Consider the following 11,217-nt stretch of genomic DNA (forward strand, 5'->3'; position numbering starts at 1 on the left):
GTGGGTGTTTGACGGGATTAGAGGGCGTCAGGTTGTCAGAGTGAAGGAACTGTGGAAGTAAACACTGGGGGCAGATTCTGTGTCACCTCTCGTGATTTTTACTGTGTTTGAATTTAAAGTGATGCAACTTTACGCGCGACATCAACTCTCCCTGCTGCGTGTCTCTTATCTTCTGTCCCGGGAGAAGCAGGAATAAAAAATAAAAAAAAAGGAAAAAAAAATCCCTGCCAGGGCACGTCTCCTCTGTGACAGCCCCGCCCATCACTCGTCCTGTGGTTCTGCACCTGCCTCACCACCTCTGCCACTCCAGGAGCTGCTCTACCTGCACTGCAGCGTTTCCTGAACTCCTCTCCTGCGCTGCGGCTCCATCCGCTCAGCCTCCTCCGCGGACAAACATGAAGCTTCCAGCTGAGGAGGAGATCTGCTGAGGTTTTGGTGAATGTTTCATGTCAGAAGAAGGGGAAGAGAGAAATCCACGCGTGTCCTTGCAACACGGGGGACATGTGCTAAGTAACGGAGGAGGGGGACGTAAACATGCAGTGAAGTGACGCTGGCAACCAGGTAGCCGAGTACGCACAGAGCGCTCCCTCCGGACCTCCGCACTGAACTTTACCCGCTGCGCTTTGACGCGATGGCTGCTGGAGCTGCTGCTGCTGCTCTGGGCGAAGTTGGAGGCGTCCTGCACGGCATCGACGGTGTGGCGCACGTCGGGTCCCATTTCTTTCTGACCCCACTCGGAGAGAGTCCCACGCTGCTGGGGGAGCACCTCATACCTGGGGACAGGCTCTCCAGGAGCACCACGGCGGATTTAACGCACCTCAAAGGGATCCTGAGGAGGAGACAGTTGTACTGCAGAACTGGGTTTCACCTGGAAATACTTCCAGATGGCACCGTGCAGGGGACGAGGAAGGACCACAGCCGATTTGGTAAATATTATTATTATCATTATTATTATTATTATTATTATTGATATATTTTGGCGCAAAAAAATATGAATTACCATGAAGGGGACGAGGAAGGACCACAGCCGATTTGGTAAATATTATTATTATTATTATTATTATTATTATTATTATTGATATATTTTGGCGCAAAAAAATATGAATTACCATGAAGTTTGTAACATTTAGTGTAAAACAAAAAGGAGGAAGAAGGAACAGGATAAGAATAGAAATGCTTTGGTGAAATTCTGCACTGGGCTGCTGACAAGAGTTGATGTCTGAGCGTCTTTGATACCACTGTGTTATTTCCTGCAGGTATTTTGGAATTCATAAGTCTTGCTGTGGGTCTGATCAGCATCAGAGGGGTGGACAGTGGACTCTATCTGGGCATGAATGACAAAGGAGAGCTGTATGGTTCTGTAAGTACCACATTTACTCATTTGTTCCTTTTTTCCTCCTTTGTAATGACCAACAGAGAGGGAAAAAATCACCCTAATGAATAAGATAAATGTGTGTTAAGTCAAAACTTCCATCCTGCTGTTTGTTTCCAGGAGAAGCTCACGGCCGAATGTGTCTTCAGGGAGCAGTTTGAGGAGAACTGGTACAACACATACTCGTCCAACCTCTACAAACACGGGGACAAAGGGACGCGTTACTTTGTGGCATTGAATAAAGACGGGACGCCAAGGGACGGGACTAAATCCAGGCGGCACCAGAAGTTCACACACTTTCTGCCCCGGCCTGTGGACCCCGACCGGGTGCCAGAACTGTACAGGGATATTCTGGGACACAGCTGAGACCTGGAAGAGCCTGGTCCGGATCAGGAATAGCTGCTTTACAAAAAGCCCTGAGAGGCAGGCAGTGGGAGCAGAGCGGGAGGCAGGCGGGGATGCAAGGCTGGCGGACAGCAGCAGCAGCAGCAGCAGCAGCAGCCCGACCAGCAGGGATAAAGGCACCGGGGGGCCTCCTGTAGGAATGCACGGGGCCATCTCTCAGCAGCCAGGACGACGGGCTAGAATGTCTGCGGGCTCGGCATGAGGAGGTCGTTTGTTCCAGAGCTGCGTGGAATAGGAGACAAAACGGGGCCGAGAGGAGCATCTCCTCTGTGGGACATGGACGTCTGTGGGAGTCTGTAAAGTCACAAGAGTTGTGTTGGAGAGCCGTGGTTTGCTTAGAAGGACTTTGAAGGAATTCAGTTTTTAACAAAAAAAAAGATATTCTTACCTGTGTCTAGATCTGCTTTAAAAGAGCAAAGTGTAAAAGAAAAATTATTTATTCATTTTAGATACATATATATTTATGTTATATATTTATTTATTTGAGAATATATTTTTTACAGTTAGAATCACGCAATATAGAAAAACCACTAGAGACTGTATCGATTATATAAAGACACTGTACTGTTATGTCCTTTATTCTGGGAGAGAGAAAAGAAAAAGCTCAGCAGGTGATACGCTGTAATATAACCAGAAACATGACTTATATTGGCAAAATTCTGACAGAACTCTCACACCTGATGTGCATTTTTATCACAATACGGCCGCTGGGAATCAATTGTTTGTCTTTTCGACGTGCTAATCATGAAAACACAACTGTTACATGTGTTCTAAAGGGAATCTAAAGTCAACAAACTGACAATATAAACAATAAATTGCTCGAAATCTGATCAAAATGCTTATTTTTTTTGTCATAGGATCAGGCATGAAGGTATTCTGTTTATTGCTCACTGTGTGCCCACCTATAATCAATGTTCTCTCAGAAAAAAAGAGAAAGAAAAAAGTGTACTTTCCTGCAGAGTTTAAACATATAAACCCGCTTACGAGATCAATGTTGTCTTTCTTTATGGACGCCGTTGTGCCCGATGCACGCATAAAACTTCAAAGCCTCCCTCCTGAACGTGGAGGCGGCTCAACGACACGATGGGGGCCAAATAAAATCTGACCTTTAGTTCAGGCTCTGCAACTTTAGCAGCTGTATAAAAGCGGAGGTCACAGCGATAAGGATTAAGTAACCCACTGCTCACAATTTGAGTTCAGCCCCGTTGACATGTCGCATTAAAGAATGGAAGTCAAGGTGGCCAAAAAAAATAACAAAACCACAAGTAAAGGTTTAATCTCTTGTTTTCAGACTGTTTTTATCTCTTTATGTTAACAGAAATATTATTATTATTGCAGGCGGGAGTTGAATTTGTGATTTATTTTCCAGGAGCCACTATCTCATATCTGAGCACTGTTGCCTCCACGGTTGGGAGCAGATCTGTGTTGAAGCATGAAAGCTCGGCCTGTGATCTGTGAGTGTTTTTGTGTGTGTGATGGTGAGCCAGTGGGGGTGTCTCGATGTGGATATTCAACCCTGCTGCCAACTCTCTCTCTCTCTCTCTCTCCCTCTCTCTCTCTGCCGTCTTACAGCGCGATACTGTGGGACTTTCCCACCTGCACACCTTGAACATCAACAACGCTGCTGCCGTCGATTAATGACAGCATCCTGGAGTGTATTATAACCTGCAGCGCACGTGGACATCCCCCCTCTTCTGTCCATCCAGTAAACACATGCAGGCTTATTGCAACATGAAAAAGACTTCATCCTGCTTGTTTTTTTTTTTTTGCAGAGAAACTGTCGCTGCTTGTCTTTCTCGTAGCCTCTTCTAGAAAAACCCAAGCGCATGTCCATGACTTTGACCCGCAGCTTCTTTTCTGTTGTTGTTGTTGTTGCGATACCTCTAAAGTTTCAGTGCCATTACCTTTGCAAGCCATGAAAAGCAGACTTTGTGCAAATCTAACCCCTCTCCGCCCCCCCTTACTTTTTGACATTTTGAAGGTCATCCCTCTAAACACGCTGGAAAGCCTGACTTGTGATACCTGATGCCCAGAAGTGCTCTCTGGCACTTGTTTAACCGATGTTTTCGGAGTCTACTTGGCCCCCGAGACAGATGCTTTTGTTCCACCTACTCCTCCTCCTCCAGGTGGTCGCTGAAAACACTTAAACCCCTCATCTGCACCCACTCTGGAGGGCCGACTCACACGCTTAATGGACGCTCCCTGACTTTCATCGCCTCCTCAGCGGCGGCCTTAAAGGGCTCTCGAGGAAACCAAATCAAGTGTGCACTGGTGTGTGTGTGTGAATATGGCATGGGTCCACGGGCAGGTGTGGAAGTCAGTGATCTTCCTTGTCTATCTTCACAGTCCAGTCAGACAGCGCAGGTGTTCCCTCAGCACTCAGGCTCTCACACTCTGATCTCAGCCCTGCTGTTTGTCAGCTGGGGATATGACTTAGCAGGAGGAGGGTGGAAATATAGCCGGCTTTGTTGTCTGCCCCCAATTATCAGAGAGCATAATTTCTATATTTAGAAGGCTGCGTTTGGGGAAGACAGGGGAGGTGCCGAGAAGCTCACCTGTTGCTTTAAAGCTGTGGCCACTTCTAAGAGTGTGTTTGCGCAGGGATGGTGTCTGCAGCTTTGTGTCATTTCAATCCTGCAACTATTGATTTCAGGCTCTTTGTTGTTTGTTTATTCCTTAGTAAATTGCCGTGCGCACAAATTATTAGCTGCATGTGTGTTTATGGGGATTACAGCAGAAGTGTAAGTATAGCGTTATCCACTTGATACTTTTGGGCTTTTATCCGAGTCCAGAGAGAGAGGCATTCCGGAAAAAAATCCACAGCCGCTGTTCCCGAATATCCAGAAGAGAGAGAGAGAGAAAAAAAAAAAAAGAAAATCATCTTTCACACTTCCTGCATTGTTCTTTGTTTGAGTTCAATCATTTTTTTAGTGTCATAGCTGAGAGGATTTTGTGGTCTGCAGTTCACAAGCAGCAATTAGAGCGGCATACCTGATTTCCTGACACCTCACATCGCGAGCTGTCAGCTCCAGCGGAAAATATGCTCCTCTGTTTGCATCTCCATGGAGACATTAGTAGAAAAACAGCGATTTTTAGGTGTCGTGTGGAACAAAAAAAAAAAAAAGAGGAGAAGCTGCGGCATTGTCATCTCTGCAGAGGTTGAGGCTCTCTGTTAACAAGGAGCCCCGAGTGAAGAAAACAGCATTTTGCAGTCGCTGACAGTGTTTTTGTTGAACTAAAAGGATGTGAACACGCAGTACCTGCAGGAGGAATCTGAGCTGGTTCAACAAACACACCGGAAGTTTTCAACACTGAATGTTAAGTAAAGAAAATATTATGAAGTCATGAAGTTCCCTCACGCAGTGCAGCTTTGACGAGTTACTTACATTTACATAATTGTACCTTAGTGGCCTTTTTAGGCACTTTATACTTCTACTTTTTTTTAAATAAAGATTTAATTTATCATCTTTTATTCAACAGGACATAATAGAGAAACAGTGACGTGCAGCAAATGGTCCAGTCAGTGTGAAACTGAACCAGAAATCCACCGAGCAGAGAGCATGTGATGCAACTTTAACCTGGTTTTAAAGACAAATATTATGCATTTTGCATGACTACATTCATTTGACAGCTCTAGTTACTTTAAGGATTACGATTTTATACATGCAAATAATCCTTTTATAAAAAAAAATCAGATTTGCTGATGATTAAAATCCATCTCTGGTTGCTGATTTAACTCCTAAAAGCTCATCTCTGTGTATCAATGTTACATAATTATAAATTTTACGACCAAAATATTCCCTTTCTGCTTTAAGATGTGCAGATCTATAACGTCTCTGCCTCTCTCTCAACCAGCCGTCTCCCACTCGACGCAGCTCAAGCACTCCAGCTCACCTACACCTCTGCACTGTAAAGCCGCTCAACAATACACAATGGTGAGTTGTATTGTTGGATTAATTCCGCCATACATGTTGGAACCAGAAGTCCAATCTAAAAAAAGAACAATGATACACAAAACCCCACCCTTTTGTTCTGTTACGTACCTCACTGGTATGCTGCAGTTTCAAGATCATCGGCCATAACCTTGATGTCTTGTTTCACTCATGATGCATCTTCCAGCCTATGGGAGACACTGTATGGACACATTAACGAGGTTTAAAAAGGGAATCACTGGAGAGGTCTTTAAAGCTAAATGTTACTTACAGAATAACAGTGAAGCTAAATGCTCCACCATGTTCAGCAGCTTGCTAATAACTTTGTGAGTTTGCTGTTTGGTGCTGAGCAGGACAAAGGAACTCTTTACACATTTAGTTCATTACAAAAAGTTTCAAACAGAAGCCAACACGCTGTCTTACTTGCAAAAGGGCATTTATGAGCAACCTTTCAGTGCTGGACCTTCATCAAAGAGGGAAAAAAACACATCCTAATGAAAGTCTAGTTCTGAAATGTTGCTAATAAACACATTTTTGCAAGTTAGACAGTCGCCAGGAGTGTGTTGTAAACTTTTAGGGATCTGATTCTAAAAGCAAAGTTGACAAAAACAGTGAGAATAAACCAAACCAAGAGACTAAATGTCTGTTTAACCAAAACAAGGAGCTTAAAGATGCTAAAATGTTTCGTGGAGCACAGATTTGATGTTACACACCTAATGTTAATGTAAAATATTAGTTAGCAGCTTTAAGGCCACGTTTACACATAGCTGGGTATTTACAAAAATGGATCTATGTTTTAAAAAATAACATTGTTCACACCAGATCGCTTTCAAAAAAATCTCAGTTTACACAAACCCGCATTAACACGTCATTAAGAGCTGCTATGAGCAGCCAAACCTATAGGGGGCAGTGTAGCGAGGAGTATAAAGCCACGCTAGCCAATCAGAATCCTGGAAAAAAAAACGTAAAGACAGAGTTTTTCCAAATCTCCACTTTGGCCGGAGTTTTCAGATATGATCGTTTTCGGTGACTTGTAGCTTCGTTTACATGTAAACCAAAGACCCAAACGCATTGAAATATCGTTTTAGCTACATGTAAACAGGACCAAATTCTCTGGTAATGTTACAATTTGGTTTAATATATATCCTGACTTTTACATTTTACTCTTTCTGTACTTTCACCTGTTTTTACGTGTTTTCTTTATAAATCACTGTTGGAGTTTAAAGCAGATGCAGATAAAGACGAGAATCCTTATGGAACCGGGTGTCTGATAAGTTAGTCGGTGGAGGTCTTTAAAAACTTTCATCCCCCCCTCTCCTCACATCTGCTGACCAAACCGGTGTGAGTCCCTCCGGAGCAGCCGTGTCACCCCCTTCCTCTGGCCCATGTGTCCACATTACAGAGTCACAAATTAGGTCTTGACATTTGGACGCTATAATTGCTCCCCTGAAAAGCATGAGGCATCAATTAGGCTCTCAGCACCATGACAGGTTATCCCTACAGGACATAATCGCCGTGCTGGACCGCTCGGCTGGACCGTCCCACACAGCACACATACATCGTTAACTGGTGGGTTTTTTACGGCCGTCGTTTCGGGCCGGGCTATAAAACTTGCCGCTGCGGTTTGTAAACACTTCGCCGCGTTCAGTCACATGAAATAATCATTCTGAAGTGATGGCTGTGTGACAATAATGTGCGTGGAATCCATGCTGGGGGAGTGGCAGCGGGTCTGAGGCCGCCGCGGCACTAAATAACAGCACACATCCCTTTGATTTCCCGACTCCGCCGCTGCCTGGCAGTCTGTGCTCCCACAGGGCGTGGAGATCTTTAGGGTCAGAAAAAAGGTCAATTGGTTCATTTCCATAGCTTCCACTTTTAACATTCTTGTAGGCTTTGGAAGCAATTCAATCAGCAGCGAAAACACTGGCGAGCAGTTTGAAATTACCAGCAGTCGCTAATGATGCAGCGCACTCATAAACAAGATGGATGTCAACAGAAAACTGAGAAATGCAACATAAACCGCTTGTAGCTCGGAGAGGGTTTGATGTTTTTCAGTGTTGAGAGAAATTTGGCAGAAAGGACAGAATAGTCAACATTGTAAATCATAAAGCTTTGAAAAGTGCAAACATGATGTATGAGTGATGACTTGTAATTATGTTTTTCTTTTTTGTTTGGGGAGATCACAGATTAATTGTACTGTTTATTTTACTGTTTTATATCATGGCGGGTGTTGGGCACGCTACTTGAGAAGTCTAGTAAGCCAAGCTAACAGCTGTACACGAAATGAAGCTTCACTACACTGAAGATATTCTGAATTAAATGCAGCGAGCTGAGTTACACCAAAAGCAGCTTAGGACATCAAAAAACACTTATTTTTTTAATTAATTTTGCGGAAAAACAACTAGCAGCTGTTTGCAGACTGCGCTCAGGATTGGTAAATGTGTCACGGTCATACAGAAGATCCTGTGTCAGCTACACGTAGTCTATGTATTGATGCACGGTGGTGGCATCATGTACCGAGGAACCCTGCTGCAGCCTGCAGAACAGTGAAAGGTTTAATGTGGACTGATTTGATTGGTTTAAATGTCAGACGCAGGCATGATTAAAGGTTGATTTTATTAGTTTGTACAGGAGTTTGGGTGGTACCGGTTTATAGTTCCAAAGTTTTACAGGCACGTCTCACCACTTGGCAGCCATCTTGGTAACAGCCCAATGTATTTTTTTTTTTTTTTTTTTTTTTTTTTAAATAAGATTAAGGCCCTATTGAAAGGAATGTGTAGAAAGTTATACCTGGAATTTCAATTCTCACCATTACATAAAACCTAGAATTACCAGTTAAATCTGAATAAAATCCAGACTTTGCTCCTAAAATAATGTTTTCAAAGCATTTTCCCTGCAAGTAATGCACACAGTTTATTGACACCAAGCATGCATCAGTGCATCAACATGACTGACTCAATGTTCTGTCGGTTCAGCTGCTACAAAGCAGTATTGCTGCAACTCATTTTCATTGTTGATTATTTTGCTGATTACTTTCTTGAATAATCACTTGGTTGTCTGGTGTTCACAATCTTATTAAATGGTGAAAAATGTCAATCAGTGTTTCTAAAAGCACAAGATGGTATTCTCAGATGTCTTATTCTGTCCTCCGATGTTCAGTTTACTGCCATAGAGGAGCAGAGAAACTAGAAAAGATTCAAAATTAAGGAGCCAGAATTAGAAAATTTGGACTTAATCAATTGCCAAAATAACTGACGAGTAATTTCAGAGTTAGCATATAATTGATGAACTGACTAATTATTGCAGCTCTACATAGAAAATGTGTGGATATGTTGGAGGAGAGGCGGGACATGCGTCATACAACCACCACCTTTTTCAGAATTCTCCCATAAATATCTAAAGGGCGACTACTTTAGTGGTGACTTTCCTCCCCAATAACATATTGGTGATATTAATGTCATACATAAGTGCCTCTATGCTTATATGTCCATGCATGGTGGTGGCATCATGTACCATCTTTATTGTTATTTCAGACTGCGATAAATGCTCCATGCTGTTGGTTTAGAAAGGCTCGTAGCTTGTGTGGATGCTACCACACAGCTGGATCAATAAAAAGGGGTTTGACGCTGTTTGATTCAGAAAACGTTACCACCAGGTTTCTAAAAAAATGTAATTAAACTGCCCAACACTGATAATTGCTGCATAAAAATCAAATAAACACACTAATTTATGTGGTTAACACATAACTACATTTGACATTTGAGTAGCCGGTGAGCAGGATATTCTTTCTGGGGTCCACACAACACATATACAGTAATTTAAATAAAAATCATTTCATTAATGCCACCAGAGGGGAAAGCAGAGTCTACAGCCCTGTGACTCTGATAATAATTGCTCACAAGCAAGCTTCGATCTGCCCTACATAATTATTAAACTTTAAATGTCCTATTTAATTTATTTTATGCTTTTGTTAACTTTAGGAGAAAGCCTTTTATAGACTGCTAGAGAATGCCTTTTTATAGACTCCTGCAATGTCTTTTTATAGACTTTTAGTGCTTTTTGCAAGGCCCTAATAGACTCTTTGTCTTGCACACATTTTACTCAGGGAGTGCCTTCAAAAATTTCATTGTGTTGCTGTCATGCACCGTATTAAAATGACAATAAAGCCTGTAGTTTTCAATACGTATTCACGATGACAGTGCTAGCGTAGCAGTGCCTCAGATGACAGCCTTAAACACTCACAGATTAATCATTACAAATTAATGACAGTGATACTAAAAAGAAAAAGGGGAGCGGTCCTAAAAATCTGATGCAAGAAAAACAAGCCTTCCTGTGTTCATCAACAGATTACCTCACTGCGTGAAGTCAGGCTGTCACTTAAGTATGTTTGCCTTGATACATCATACCAAGTGTAATTGTCTATTTTGACCATAAGGGCAGCAAACGCCAAAGTAAAGAGTCCAGCTATGTGTAACGCTGCCTGGTTAAAGAGCTCGACGCAGGAGGACTGTACTCGCTGGCGACCAGCGAAAGTGGAAATGTGCTTTGTTGCCCCTCAGTCAGGCGGAAAATTGCAAACCCATTTGTCATTGTGTGCCAAGATGCAGAGGTCACTCAATGGATTCCTTCATGACAAGCTTACGGAATCGAATGTTTTTCCACGGCCTCACCCTTTCACACCTGCACCTCCAGGTAAAATAACAAAACAAGAGCAGAAGGAGAAAAGAGGGCTTAGAGCGAGAGACTTAAAGACAGGGGAGAGAAAAACGATATGCGAGAAGAATTTGCCGTGAAACCCTGCACGTCTATTGGCCATTTCAGCTCATTTGAACCCAATATACATTTAGCTCACAGTGGCAGATGAAATGCCGGCGTTTGGCCAACGTCCAAACCCGGAGAATACCACTAATTATTCCTGCGTGTGACCACAGAACATTCTTACAGGCTCAAAAGGATGTTGTTTGTTTTCCTGTCGCTGAAAACAGCAACTGCTTGATGCTTGAGATAATAAGAGTAACATTTGACAGAACTTTTCCACTGCTTGATTGACTGCTTAATCCTGCGAAGAGGCTCCGAGCTGCAGCACATCCGATGCACGTGGAATACCAAAGACAGATACCAACCTGATCCTGTTTTCAAATCAAGATCTTGCTTTAATCGTTTGAGTCACTGCGTGAGCAGTGAAAAAGTGATGAAATAAAGACTGCAGAAGGTAAATAGGGATCGATGTCAAATTCAAATTGTTCTTCTGCTAGTTTCGTAGCCAAGATGATACTTAGGGCATTTTACACTAAAAAAAAATGTTGTTGCCAGATATATTTTTTTAGGATGTTGATTTGTTCTTGAGTATTTTAATGCAGTCATTCCAATGAAAGGATGAGTGAAATCTTCTGTGGCTAAATGTGACAAATACTTGTCAATCACAAGGTAGTCAGGCCATAAAACAAACCCTGCTTTATCACCTATTTTCCTCTAAACTGGACTATTATTTACAAAGTGAGAATCAAG

General features: G+C 42.6%; 1 protein-coding gene across 1 annotated transcript; it reads left to right on the top strand.

The window, feature by feature from the left end:
- The first annotated feature begins 631 nt into the window (after positions 1 to 631).
- Positions 632 to 1,738, top strand: LOC103374382 (fibroblast growth factor 20-like). The gene is made up of 3 exons (XM_008304460.1): positions 632 to 926; positions 1,257 to 1,360; positions 1,493 to 1,738. The coding sequence occupies exons 1-3, from the start codon at positions 632 to 634 to the stop codon at positions 1,736 to 1,738; spliced, it is 645 nt and encodes a 214-aa protein (XP_008302682.1).
- Positions 1,739 to 11,217: the final 9,479 nt, after the last annotated feature.

Source organism: Stegastes partitus, unplaced genomic scaffold (assembly GCF_000690725.1).
Source record: "Stegastes partitus isolate 25-593 unplaced genomic scaffold, Stegastes_partitus-1.0.2 Scaffold2232, whole genome shotgun sequence".
Classification (NCBI taxonomy): Eukaryota; Metazoa; Chordata; class Actinopteri; family Pomacentridae; genus Stegastes; species Stegastes partitus.